Source organism: Mercenaria mercenaria, unplaced genomic scaffold, assembly GCF_021730395.1.
Source record: "Mercenaria mercenaria strain notata unplaced genomic scaffold, MADL_Memer_1 contig_897, whole genome shotgun sequence".
Taxonomy (NCBI): Eukaryota; Metazoa; Mollusca; class Bivalvia; order Venerida; family Veneridae; genus Mercenaria; species Mercenaria mercenaria.
The window spans coordinates 19,812-35,350 of record NW_026463809.1 but is presented as its reverse complement, the minus strand read 5'-3'; the positions used below and the strand labels follow the sequence as shown (position 1 = coordinate 35,350).

The following is a 15,539-nucleotide window of genomic DNA, read 5'->3' as shown; positions in this document are numbered from 1 at the left end:
CTGGACAAGTTACTTTTTGGGTAAAATCTTAATTAAAATATTAAGGTATTCTTGCATACCAGACGGGGATTTCCGGTATCTTTACTGGTGCTGGAAAAATCCATCTTACACTCCGGGGTGTAAGATGACTCTCGTGCTGTAAATGACGTATTACGAACTACATATATGTAGATGATTTATGTAGTAATTTATATTTTATTTAAAAAACGGAATAAAAATTCAGTACCTTGACAGTTCCTATTGGTTTCTGATAGTATATTTCTCAATTCAAATCACGTTATTTTATCAAAAATTCATAACGTTACGCCGCAACTGATAAAACAAAACCGGAACTAAACATTGTTATTTGTTTTGAAACGTCATGACGTCTTTCCTGTTTACGGACGTTGGTTTCCCGCGCTTTGTTTAAATACACTGCCATAAGAAATAGTTCTAAAAAGAAAGCCGTTCGACTGATTTTAGTTTTATTATTATTTCTTGAAATCGGTATGCAAGAAAAAGATTCTGTCACTGGTTATAGGTGCAGATGGAAATATCCGGCTGTCGGGTAACTGTTTAGGCGGTAACTCGGCAGGGAGCCTCGTTACCGCCTAAACAGTTACCCTCGAGGCCGGATATTCCCATCTGCACCTACAACCAATGAAAGGATCTTATAGTAAACACCGAATGATAATCGCAAAGTACGTAACATCCGCATGCGATTTCGGCATTCTCCAGATGTAACGAACAGTCGCGTGCGCGTTTAATTACATTTACTCTCAAAGAATGTTGAAGTGCATCATGGCAACACGTAACCATACGGAAATTGTTGAGTGCAGTTACGGGTCTAGTGCTTTAAAACTGTTAGAGGTCCTTAACAGTATTCAATTGGAATTCCATACCTCAGCTTGAACTTACTAAAACTTTTGTTAATTTTTATTAGTCACAAAAAAGAAACGTTCAACAAACAGATAATGAATGTTCCACCAAACCTCGTATGTATGATTTGTGGTATAGATCTAAATGTTTTGTGCATATGTTATTGCAAAATGATATTTGGTAATCTGAGATCCTTCAATAAAGTTCTATTCTGTTTTTAAACGACCAATTAGGAATATCAATTATGCCCAGATTTTCGAAGTTCCAATTTTCGCTGTCGTTCAAAGCAGAAGACAATTTCCACTTAAGCTATAGGTTCTTGATCCGTCTTGATCTGAAACATAAACAAAAGATCTAAAATTGTTCGCCAAAAAATATGTAGCAACATTTCAGGTCGATCAATCAATTCATTTTATTTTATAGTTTGTTAATTATTTTTATTACTACATTAAAACATTTAATATAAAAAACTATTTCAAACTAGTATACAAACGTAAAACGAATTTCTAAAGAGTGTTTTTGTAAAGAGAGTTATTAGGAGGCTGATCTTTTTATAGCTACATTGCAGTAGTAAATACACTAAAAGTGAAGTGGAACATTCATCATTTAGAAACCACGGTCGGTCTCTATGCTCCCTCCCTATTGATTTCATAATGATGAAGATTTCACTTAATGGCCACTATCACTAAGTGACTGAAGAGTCTTAAGCGTTTGTGGTAAAAAATAAGTTTAGGGACGTTAGCACGTATAAATAGATAGTCCTATATATTGGTTTTAATTTATCATATAAGCTGTTTATTGAGACAAGATCTGGTTTCAGTAAATTCCGAAAAAAGCATGTACACTTAACTTATGTTTATGACCTTTAAAAAAAGAATCATGAGTAGAATTATATAATTATGATGACTGATATTGAGTTTGTTGAAACTTATGTAAAAATAAAAAGCTCCATATCTGAGAAGAGTATTTCAGGTAATGTTTAAGATATTGGCAAACAATAAAATGTTCTTTAGAAGACTTGTGTATTTCAAAGAAAATCGATTTCCTGTAGCATTTTATCTTTTTGAAAACGAATCGGACGGCTGATGTGCCGTGTCCTTCTTAGATGTAAAGTCAATCTTCCATACAATATTGTTGTTCTTTCACTTCCGTTTACGAAGCAATCTAATGACGAATGAGAGGATTCTGGGAAGAGAATGTTGTAAAGCATTTGATAAAAGCAATAATTACATCTGGTCTTGTTGTGTTGCATTGAGGAGCGACAAATGTTTCCAACGGATTCTCTCCATAGTACGCCTGGAAGAAACACGTGCTCGTCCACATTTGTACCTGGCCATGAAATGTTCTGTAATACCCTGTAAAATTTAACGACAAGATTTATGGTACAAAATGCTAATAATGTTAATATGAATAATGAGAATTATTAAACCATCGTAAAGACACAAAAACGGGTTTAACGTGTACTTTAGTATTTTATTGCACGTAGGAAGAAGCTGCTTCGTCTGTTTAGTAGAGGAAAAGCCAATTCCACTCGTTCAGCAATTCACATGGTAACAGGTGAACGTGTAAAAATATACATGTCCACACGGACTGAGTGCACATATACACAAAATTGATGGCTGGAATAATAAACACATTTGGTACAAACAGACATAAATATACAGGAAGAAGGCACATAACAAGATATCTTCTTGCAAGAGTAAGATGCAAAATAATTCTTTTAAGCAAACATTGAAATTAAAAACAGACATGAAACTACCCGTACATTATACAACGTTTTAATAAAATTTAACCGCTCTTTCGGGATTCTGTAGAAATACATGCGTTATCTATACACTTTCAAAGAGACGCAGAAAGTTGTATTTTCTGATGTCAAATAATCACATTTATTTGCAAACTGTATTTGCAATATTTGGCGGATTATTTTTAATTCATTTAATTTCATTGTAGTCAATGGATAGTTGTGTCACATACATAATAGATGTTGTGTATATATATTTATATATATAATTTACATAGAAAAGTATGTTGGATTTAATTACATGTTCTGTTCGAAATAATTTTGATAGATTAAACACAATCCGTCATTTATTATTAAATGACATATATTCAAATTCAGTTGAGTGTTTGTTTTACTTTGAAGTTAAACTAAGAAAAACTCCAAACAAGTATATATTTAAGTCGGCAGACATAAAAGTCAATTATAAGAACTTTAGCTAAAGTCTGCTATCGCATTTTACAAAGAAGAATTAATTTTATTTGTAAATAGTCTGAATGGTATCTAGGGAAATATTTTAGTTAGATATATTGTTCTTACTATGAATGTATTTGAAAACTTAGAAACGAGTGATTATACATTTGTTGCTTTTTAAAGTTTATTTTGAGATATATAAGAAATAATTTATCCCAAACAATGAAGTGTCGTTGAATAAAATCATCAAGGAATGATATAATATAATACGCAACTGAACGGCCACTATGACGCATGAAGCTATGAAGTAATATTTGTGACGTACAAACAGTAATTTGTTGAAAATATCTCCAATTTGTTAAGGGCAATTGCACTACAAAATCTACTTCTATTATTGAGGGCCCCAATCCAGCTTATATATTGACAATTTATCAATTCATAATTGATTAAAGTTCATAATTTTATTTTACGTTCAGAACACATGTTCAAACAATGTTCATCTTTAAAAATTTCTAATTATATTTAAGCGGTGTGATGGAAATTTATGTCTGTATCCCATCAGTCCATTCGTCTGTCCATCCTTCCGTTGATCGTACGACAACAACAAAACTACTTTAAATATCCTCACTAAACTATGTTTGAAGGCAATAAGGAGATACGAAATTAATCTCTATATTGTTAATAAGACAAAAATGCATTTTCTATGGCAAAGGACAAAGCAGAAATGCACAAAAATATGGCTATAAGGATAAAACTTTGTTATACTTCAGCTAACACTGAAGTAACTCTGACGCTACGAACAGTGTAACGGCAACCCCACCCTCTCAAAAAATTATCCTGCAACATATGCCAGAGTAACGGCTTTTATGTATCCGTTTTATGCTCAACTCTATTGTTAGTTAGAGGTGTTCGACAGAACATGGGAGTAGCTTCCCACATATTTCAGCATAAGATGCTGGCGCCACAAGGGTCCGTGTTACTATCCTAGCAGATATACAAATATATTTCTCTAGTTCCAATCGGCTCATAACACACAGTCAGTGCTAAATTGTCATGAAAGGCAGCAAGTGGGCATGTATCTGTACAAACAATATAACATAAGATAAGATTAATTAATATAGTTGCAGTGGTGCTGCCTTTATAATCAAGCTAATTGCTAGCAGTCATATGCCCTCAGTGAGAACCTAATTAACACCTTGGTGTGAGAAGGAAAGAAATTTTGTAGTATTTTTGCTTTCCCCGGGCATATTGCCTGGTCTGTAAATGATGACAGTTTGCATGTTTTGTTAACTCGATAACTGTTTCAAGAAAGTAGGTCTTTCTTTGTCTTAAATAACGTAAATGTCAAATTTTAAAATATCTCCCATAATTCTAAAGTGAATGATATATGTTGTTTTAAACTGTATTTTTAACATATCTCGTGTTCTTTTACTGTGTTACCTTTTGTGTATGTATATGGATGAGACACTAAAAAAACTATTATAAACTATTGAATAATGATTAAAATGTTTCTCCTTATTGTATCGACAACTATAAAGTTTAATTTGTTTCAGTAATTATGCCGTCATTCATTAAATGAACGATCTGTGCATTGCATGCATTTTTAATAATTACGATAAACGTATGCATTCACTTTGCCGCACAAAAACATGTCACCGTGCAGTGTTAGTGTATGTTACCTGTGACAAGGTAGTATGCCTCTGGGACAAACGTAACTCCACAAAAGGAGCCACCATCATATGTATACAATTTAGTCACATCAGGCTTATCATCCAGTTCCTGTAATATAATTGATAGACTGGTTATTCATCACAGCTGCATGAATAAATATACGACAGCTCGAGGTTGCATAATGACACACCCAAAGTCATGACAGCACAAGAGCTTTAGCCTGAGGGCCATTAAGAAACTTGTATGCAGTAATGGCCAAAAGGCACACACAAGCAGTTTTTTTTTTTACCTTATAGCTATAGGTTTCATTTCAATATTTTTATTTTCAGTTATCGTATTTTCAACAAACTGATACGTGTCAATTTCTTTGCCTTTTCATCTCTCATGTAATCAAAGTCTGAACAAATTATCAGAAATACCTTTTTCAGGAAATATTGACGTATTATTAAGATTATGTTATCGTATATCTCTCAACGGCGGCAATAATGATCATTTATAATTACTTTTTGTTACTATTCATAGTAGCGTATACAGGTATGATTAACCATCGGATAATAAGAAACCCAACAAAATATCGAATTAAAAATATATCTAAGTACCATCAATCAAAAGAAAACAAACTAAATGTAAAAAGTTACATTGAAGGAAGACTATTTAAATAGACACTTAAATAAAAAATCTTTTTTGACGCCCGATTGCAATAACTTGTCACAAGCGTATAATTTAACCATTTCCAAGTAATTAAAACAATCTTACAATAGTTCTGTATTGGCGCAACCGTTTCACTTCATACACTCTTCCCGAACCTGTACCTGTTCGCACTACAGTCCCAGTGTTTTCGATCGTAAACACACTTGCTGCAAAAAAAAAGCTCAGGAGATTATGATGGTCCTTGTAAGACGGAATTTGCAATATATTATCAATTTAAAATCATTCCATGTGTATCAAAATATCTAAAGGAATCTTATAAGAGAACAAATGGGAAGTATATGGGACTTGTTGCCCTGTTGGCTATACATTTCTTTTTCAAAACAAAATAGTTTTAATGGTGTGGAAAGCTGTCGTAAAGAGGCACCAGAGAAACAATGAAATAGAGGAAAACTGCGGGCATGATATTACAAAAATACATCGAGTGGCTTGAAATGGGGTCACCTGAGGAACATTTCTGTGATATTATTTTTTTTTTAAATTTTGCTAGCGATTTCTAGCAAGATAAGGAAAAATAGACCTATCCTCTTACGCCTGCTTTCTGACAAACTGCGACATGTTGAAGAAAGTAGGTAGACAATCAAAATTCTGGAAAATTATTTTGGTATTCGGAAAATATTTCGACAAGTAGATGTTTCAAAAGCTTTTCCTTTCCGTTGCAATAGCAATTTGACCAAAGTATTCAGGTGAGATGTTGTTTCAAGCTACAACGACGAACAACGACGGACACAGGGCAATCATAATACATTTGTACATAGTAATTGTTCAGTTCATCTAAAATAAGTATGATGAGACTCATACAATTGTGAAACATGCTCAATTTTCTCATTTCATGAATGAAAAAAAGTGAAAATACACCAAAAGTGTAAAAAAAAAACTACAGAAAATCATTTAATTTTGTGAACGTGAATTTTCATAGTTTTAGCCAAAACATTGTTGCTATGACTTCATGGGATTCAATTCATGAAGATGAAATAAACGGTTGGTGGGCTTTATTCCTGAATTTATGCAACCAGAAAAATCTATGGAAATCAGTATATTATTAACAACTTCAAATACAAACTTCATCGTACAAAATTGCGAATTGCAGAAAAACTCCTGCAGAGTCGGGACTTTGCCGCACGTGCATGCTGAAACGTAAGTGAAAGCACCGGCCGTGATCAGAAGTCCAACATACCATAGCTGTATCATCTGCAAATGGAAATAACCGAAAGTTATAGATTTATTTAGTTTATGCGAAATTTCACTGTTAATTACTATGATTTTAGGTAGAGATCTAAAATGTTTGGAACCATGGCTCGAGCTTACTGAGCATTTTATATCAAGTAAGTAAATACGTATGTGCTGACTGAAAATACAATTAAGATTCAATTCAACTATAAAATATTACTCTTCAATAAAGAAAATGCATGGGAATCATAACCAGCAGATATGGCTACATTATCCAGCAAATTTGAACTATTCTTAGCTGATCACAACATAACTATTCATTTTTATGAATTTGTTTGAAAAGGAGTGCTACGATATAACGTTTATACAAAGTTTTGAAACTTCTTGATAATATTATGTAGAAGTCGAGTGAAAAAGTCAAAGAAATAGTGTAAATGTATACTGTTGGGATTCCCGCGAATACAAATATCTTGAAGAATATGCCTTTATATTTGTACCACAAAATCTTAAACTTATAATGTTATACTCTACGAGTATATGTTTCAGTTATTTAGCACAGCTGATTTTGTTTTGTTGTTAAGAGTATTTTGGCATATTTTATACACTTCGTAAGTGTATTTCTTTATTCAACGTACACATCGCATAGACTAGCTCAGTCACTCTATTTATTTTTGTACACTGTTAGAGTTTTAATGACTTAAAAAGACAGTATTTCAAAAAGAAACATGCATACATATCGGGAAATATCTCTGTTAAACCTCTGTTGAATTAGATAAAATAATTGGCACCATCAGAACCGGTACTGTCCCACATACTGTGGTCGTTATTATGTTCAAACACCAATAAAGAAATAATTAATTCATATGAAAAGCCAATTTACATAACGTAGAGCAGTCAGTCCTTTTATCCTTTTATCAAGCAATACCTTCTATAGTATGCATTTGAAATTATGTGCATGTTTATTACTCGTCACGTGTTAATGAATTTTTCCATCATGAAGTCCATTCAGTAATACTTTAAAATAATAAAGTTCCGACAAATCGGTGCTAGGGGGCGTGAGGTATGTTTCTCTCCTGCTTGCTTTAAAAGCACTTTATAGACTTTTTTCATTACAGAAATGACGACCTAGTAGACAGGAAATGTGTGAAATTTTGAAATTTAAAGACATTTTGCATTACGAAGGTACTTGGATAGTTCTTGTAGATAATGAAATTATTTGTTCATTTAATTCAATGATTTTATAAATATATATGAACTATAAAGCGTTATACAAAATAGTTAACGTGTTAATTTTATCAGCAATTAATCAATATTTTGGCACTATAATAATTTTTTAAACATGATTAAAAAACTATACATTGCACTCATTATCAAGAGAAGCTTATTATATCCTGGACAACAAATAAACATGCATGGAGGGATTTTGATGAAACTTGGCACAATTATTCACCATCATGAGACGGAGTGTCATGCGTAAGAACCAGGTCCCTAGGTCTAAGGTCAAGGTCACATTTAGAGATCAAAAGTCAAATTTAAGAATGACTTTGTCCGGAGCATATCTTCTTCATGCATGGAGGGATTTTGATGTAACTTGGCACAATTGTTCACCATCATGAGACGGAGTGTCAAGCGCATGAACCAGGTCCCTAGGTCTAAAGTCAAGGTGATACTTAAAGGTCAAAGAATACAAGAATGAAAACTTTGTCCGGAGCATTTCTTCTTCATGCATGGAGGGATTTTGATATAACTTGGCACAAATGTTCACCACCACAAGACGGATTGTCATGTGCAAGAACCAGGTCTCTAGGTGTAAGGTCAAGGTCACACTTAGAGGTCAAATGTCAGATACAAGAATGACTTTGTCCGAAGCATTTCTTCTTCATGCATGGAGGGATTTTGATGTAACTTGGCACAATTGTACACCATCATGAGACGAAGTGTCAAGCGCAGGTCCCTTCTTTAGAAATACATCCCTTTGTTGTTACTATATATAGCTATTATATTGTAACTTTTTCATTACTAGTCGTAGGGAAAAATCGAGACCACTTTCCTGTAGTACAACATGCATGTTACATACAATTTGGAGGTGTATTTTGACCTATCTCTACCTAGTAAGGATTTTGTTTGGACTTACAATATTTTTTTTATTTAAAAAAAAATAAATATTTTTATAAGATTAACTTCCCTTAGTTGTTACTGTAAATAACTTATATTGTAACTTTTTTTATAATTGACCGTAGGGAAAAACCAAGACCACTTTTCTGTAGTACAACATAGATGTTTCTTTCAAAATTTCGGTGTATTTTAAAGCATCTCTATCTGGTAAGGAGTTTTTATGTGGAAAATTGGAAAATTAAAATTCCATTTGCAAATACAGGTGCTAGTGTAAAGAAATTTGCTGTGACGGGCGTATATTGTGACATTCTGGCACTCTTGTTTATTTAATTAAATAACGGTTATTACGCCAAAATATAGCAGTTTCCACCCAGCCGTCTAAGCCTAGATTTGGACTACAGTGCGGAGATAACCGAGAACTGGGGAAAATTGTCTATTGTAGTAACACGGAACAAAATATATCCATGCGCAGTTGATCACTTACTTTAAAATGCTTTTTAACTGGAAGTAACAGAGTGTAAAGCCGCTGTTATAAAATATGTCAAATTTCTCACGAGAAAACGCTTTCCTTACATAAATTAAGGAAATGTTTGATCCACTCATTGCTATAAATAGAACAAAGCCTGAGTAAATATATGATAATGAACTCCACACTGAAGTCACAATTTTATCAAATGTATCAAAACTTTTTGATTATATACAAAACATAACGCAGAAAATAAGCACTTACCTTTTATTAAGTCTGATGCCCTATATCCAAATCAAAGTAAAACGAAAAATTCGAAGCGAATTCTTAAGTCTCTACTTTGAAAGCACTCACTCAATTCTGAAAAAATAATTAGAAGATTGAAGGGGTTATAAATAAATGAGACAATTTAATTATATGTAACTTGTATGCATAATGTAAACCCTGAAATTTTCGCGAGGGAGTATTACCCTTATTCAGCATTTTTTAATATTCTTGCATAAAATATTACTTTTTTTTGAATGGATCCGGGCATGTATTAATGAGAGAAAATCGTGTATTAATTATAACAAGGTGATTTACGTGGTGTTAATACATGATATTTATTTTTGAAAAGCTGTTTCAGTGTTGAATATTTATTCTTGCGTAATTGTTTACATTCTTTCGAATTAGGTCTTTGATAACCGTGAATATATTGAATCGCTTCGGTCTCTGTGAACAATCCCGCGGCCTTCTACAGAAAAAAACAACAACAACATAACAAAACAACAACATCAACAAAAAAAAAAACAACAACAACAACAATAAACAAACAAAACTTGCATTATCCCTCTATTTTAAATATAACTTATCGTGAAATGAATGATATACCTACAAATTAACGGCTTACGGCGGCAAAGAACAAACCTCACATAATAAGATTGTTTATAAATCGTGAAAGTTTAGCCATGCGGAAATGTCTGATTTTGCGCTATTGAATTAGTTGCATCTATTATCTAAGTTTTATATCCAATCAGCATAAACATCGTAATAAAGTTGAACATCTATGTCTATGTAGCATTTTCTTTATTTCCTGAAGGAGTTTTGATAGCTTATTATAATATATTACATCAATGGTTATATTGTTGCAATTATATTTTAAAATTTAATCAATGTAAAAAATTCTTTTAGATGTTTAAGTTTCAGTGCGAATATGTGGGCCCTTTATAGAATAAATAGACTGATGTCATAGCTTTAAAACAAATCAAATAGGGATATGGACATTGGCGTCCTTTTACTAAATTTAAAATAACACCTGTCAGAAAAAATTAATAAAAACGAACTGAAATTTAGTTGTTGTAGGATAGTGTTACATTTTATGTTTCGGATTATTATCCAGATGTGCAATATTTCAGTGAACTAAATGTAGAAAAGATGAATAGGTACCCTTTAAAAATGTATATTATGCGATATGTTTGTTCGATGTAAGCTCCAACTGTTTTGTTCAGGAAAATAACACATTTCAATAAAATGAGTCTGTTGAATGGTGTATTTAATGTATTTCCTTCTTACAGAGATTCAGTTGAATTACGGAATTTTATCATAAATTCTTGCATAAAAACTACCTTTTTTCACTGGATCCGCCCATGTATTAACGGGAGAAAACTCATTTGCAAACACGGCAATTCACGTGTGCTGTTAATACCCGATTTTTATTTTTGAAATGTTTTCCCAGGGACGTACATGTAATTCTGCCCAGATTGACATCTGGTATCTGCGTCTTTTTTCTTTCATAAAAACCTTTTCTTGAAGCATTAAAGATGCAATCTAAACCATAGAATGTTTTTACTGTATCAGTAACTAACGCGAAATGCGCTGCCCCCAACATTGTTCGTACTCGTTTCTTCCCTTGTTTACTGCCCTTTTAGAACTCTGCGTCAATTCAGATTTTGTAGACAACCGTGAATGTTAAAGAATCGCGTGTTTACCTGTGTGATTCTTTGTTTTTATGTATCATATTTATGATTTTGGTAAGTATCAGTCAGCATGTTTTTATCTAATTTCTCGAAGAATTTATATAAGCAGCTTGGAAACTTGACACTACGTTCGTACTCATCCGTACTCCAACTGCGTGTCCGTACTCAATATAACTCGAATGTAAAGTTATTGTTCTTGAAATTGTGATCAAGTCCACCAAATTGTAAAATGACATGAACAATTATTGGTATTTTTACGTTTGTAATAATGAGAGATAAAAAATCGCTTAAGAACCTTCAGGATATGCTTTTGATATTGTTGTTTATTTCCGGGCCCTGGATACGGATATTTAAAACATGTTTACCGTTTCCAAGAACAACTGGAATGGTAAATAAAAAATGTACCGGAATCGTCAAGTCATCACTTATGCAAACATTCCTATCGAAAAGACTTTGCTAATGCCTGTTTCAAATGCAAAGTAATTTAGCTAAATATGTCATTATGAAATCATCATGTGCATGTAGTTTTCGTATTTCGCTATAAACAGAAAACCAGACACAATAGATATCTTATACAGACTGAGAAAACGCAACATCGGGAAAATAAAATAATTGTTTTCCTATATGGAAAGCAAAATTATTACTTTCAAAGTTCATAAGTATAGGTAACAAGCCCTTGTCACGTAAATTTTAGGCTTTTTGTTACTGGTATTCAGTAAACAATTAAATGCTATATGTGTATAATTCGCAGCAGAAGGCAGGCTAATAACGACATTGCATATATGAGGGTCGTTTAAAATATATATAACCAACAAAGATGTCTTAAGATTACTCAGGTCTATGCAGCCAGATTTGAAATAGTAACTCGTATTATTTCTGTTATCATTTTGTTCTAACATAAACATAAATAATGGAATACAATCAATCTATCCAGATGCAAATCAAGTTTTAAAATAATGAGCCGCACCATGAGAAACCTTTGGAGGTAAGCTAGTTCCAGATATCGAGTTCTAAATGTATATATGTCACATACTCTACACACTAATAAGGCACCTAGAATTACTTCCTTCGGTTATGTGCCCTGTAATTATTCTCAGTGTACAGCACACATTTTACAAAATTTATATGTGCAAGCTCCAGCATAGCAAATTGACACGTGGTAACAAGCTTTTTCCGCGCTGCATCTTTCAATCTGTTGCAACATATGGCATTTCGCTATCGTTATCTTACATAGCAGTTGCACAAAGCATAAAACCTTGCAAACGAAGATCAAGGTGACCTTTCGGTATCGTAAATTACTTGATGGATCTTGATAAGCTAAAAAGCGTCGAAGACAGAAAAACGAGAGCTTTCCTTGGCACAAACGTCTGCCAAACTTACAATACTGACTTCAAACACTTCGCTCAAAGTCCAGTGTGAACGATATGTCCTATACATTTGATCCGTGAAAAAAAAGTGTTTGAGAAAAATATAAAAAATTTCTAGCAGACACTTTTAGGCGAGGAAGGCACAATCTTCCAGGCTTCGGCACTTTTTATTTTTATTAAATCTGTCGAGTAATAAGGAAGTTTTAAGCAAAAATGTTACATAAATTGTGCGATTTTCCACGTGTGGACGATATCGGAAAGTCACATCGGTTGGCCACCGTGGAAGATTACTTAAAAATAAAATGAGCCGCGTCATGAGAAAACCAACATAGTGGCTTTGCTACCAGCATGGATCCAGACCAGCCTGCGCATCCGCGCTGTCCGGTCAGGATCCATGCTGTTCGCTAACAGTTCCTCTAATTGCAAAAGGCTATGAAAGCGAACAGCATGGATCCTGACCAGACTGCGCGGATGCGCAGGCTGGTCTGGATCCATGCTGGTCGCAAAGCCACTATGTTGTTTTTCTCATGGCGCGGCTCAAATATATGCGGATTTCCATCTCCTGTGCCGCAATTTAAGCATACGGTACATTTTGACTTACTTCAGTCATGCCTATTCCTTTTATGTAAAAATACGATTCTAAGTAAGATACTGTGTAATAAGATATTAACATAATAATGGTGATTATTTTTAGAAAGGGAATTATGAATAGAATTTAAATGTCCTTGAACAATATTTTTATCAGTAAGCTTGCAGAATTTTCACGATACCTCACTTGGTCTTTCACTAATGAAGCATACATTTCCAGAATTACCCATTGTTTATATTCAGATCGTACTACGAAACCCCATTTGTGATATTCTACTTCGAAAACAAAATACTTCAAAGAAAGGTAAATTTGCCAAATTTTATTTAAAAGGAATGATATTTGAGTAGTCCATTGTAATTCGTGATATTGTAGACACTTAGAAACTCTGTTTCGTTTTCAGGATAAGTTTGTATAACAATTCCCTGTGTGACTCATTTAAACATTAATGACATCATGGTTAAAAAAAACACGACTTCATAAATTCCACTCATTTTCTCTACATGTATATTGTAGATACAACGAAAACCTTCTTCTCTGAAACAGCTAGCCTCATTTCAAAATTAATTTAAGGCAATTGTTTCATGGGTGATCTTATACAAAAAAAATCACGTAAACTTTGTAGATTTACCTGCCTTACTACCACTTACTGCCCTTTTGTATCTTTGTAGATTTACTTGCTTTCTACCACTTACTGCCCTTTTGTATCTTTGTAGATTTACTCGCCTTACTACCACTTACTGCTCTTTCGTATCTTTGTAGTTTTACATGCTTTACTAACACTTACTGCCCTTTTGTATCTTTGTAGATTTACATGCTTTACTAACACTTAATCCCCGTTTGTATCTTTATAGATTTACATGCTTTACTAACACTTACTTTCATACTTACATTTGTAAAGCTCATCAGCATGGAATATAACAATATCCGTATTTCTCTACCACGTACTGCCCTTTTGTCTTTTCATATCTTTTTTCTTAATCAAAACTTTGTAGCAAACGGGATAGGTCAATTTCTGGAAATTTTTGCGATTTTATAGAAAAATTACAGCAAATTAGTTTTGACTGTTACTGCTCATGAGAAGGTAAAGCCACCGTTACATTTTTGCGTCAATGAAAACACTGCTTTAAGGTTTCTTTTTACAGATGTTGCGTTCTTGAACATGGCTTATCGGATAATCGTTTAGTTTTCTTTTTTTTCTTTCAATGGGGTGTGTGTTGTATGATGATTTGTATGTGCTTAATAAACTTGACGAAACTTCGATATTTCAGATATACCTCTCTTATTACAATATTAAAGATTTCATAGGTTTAGAACAATATCATGTTGAAATATGAACTCTATTCATCTTTAAAACCACACATTGATATATTTGTTTCTTAAGTTTATTTAGTTAGGTTTAACGTTGCACATTTATAAGTGCCCTTTCGTGCATTATACCATCACGGGCGGGCACCTACATGTAGGTAGAACCATCGATGGCTTCCTCACATGACGAATTCAACGCCCTGGGTGAGGCTCGAGCGCTCATCGGTGAGGGGCAAGTGATTTGAAGTCAGCGACCTTAACCACACGGCCACGGTGGCCCCTGAAGGGCAAAGAATTTTAAAGTTTTCACAGATAAATGGAAAAATATGGAATCTGTTTTTAAGATACATCGGGACGAAGTCGTTATTTCGTTGTTTTTATTGTGATTTTACTGCTTTACAACGATATCCGCTCGTTTGTAATTTCTAAAAATCTATCTTATTTTTACATACATTAATGTAGTATTACTGTCTTCATGCTGCTGAATTCTAGGAACGTGGCTATCCATTCTTTTGCACATTTTCTTCTTTCAAAGGATATTCTCGTTCTGGGACACATAACTGACTACCCGAGTAATTACTCTAAGTTTCGAAACATTACTATTACGGTCAGTATAACGATAGAAGTTTTGTTTAAAAGTAAGAAAAAATCTAAGCTCCCGAATACTATAGACTGAGGCTGTTTTTAACTTGCTTTTTGTGCGAGCAACTACAATTTTGAACTGAGAACCAGCTATTGCATTATATATAAACCAGAAGAGACTCATTTTAAATGAAAATTGTTTCTTTTTTACGTGTCTGGTCGATTGTTATACCAAAATATGTACTTCACAAATCTTCTAGTTTCAGTTAAATTGAACAGTAATGTAATGATCAATGTTTACTGAAAATGTATTTATATATCGCAGTTTAAAATAAGGATTGAAATTAAACATGAAGACGGATATTTGTGATTTTGTTAGGTTTAACGTTGCACCGACACAAGAAAAGGTCATAGGGTGATTTTCCAGCTTTGATGGTGAAAGGAGACTGCAAGTGCCTCTCAGTGCATATTTTCATCATGGGCGGGAACCTGGATATAACCATTGACCTTCTGTAAGCCAGCTGGATGGCTTCCTCACATGAAGAATTCAACGCCCTAAGTG

At 33.4% G+C, this 15,539-nt stretch overlaps 1 protein-coding gene across 1 annotated transcript; it reads right to left on the bottom strand.

Moving 5' to 3' along the window:
- Window positions 1-900: 900 nt before the first annotated feature.
- On the bottom strand, window positions 901-9,541 carry LOC123535637 (uncharacterized). Its single transcript, XM_045318368.1, has 6 exons — window positions 9,444-9,541; window positions 6,502-6,619; window positions 5,477-5,577; window positions 4,729-4,828; window positions 2,089-2,213; window positions 901-1,192 (listed from the first exon to the last, which is right to left on the bottom strand). The coding sequence occupies exons 2-6, from the start codon at window positions 6,617-6,619 to the stop codon at window positions 1,163-1,165; spliced, it is 474 nt and encodes a 157-aa protein (XP_045174303.1). The 5' UTR covers window positions 9,444-9,541; the 3' UTR covers window positions 901-1,162.
- Window positions 9,542-15,539: the final 5,998 nt, after the last annotated feature.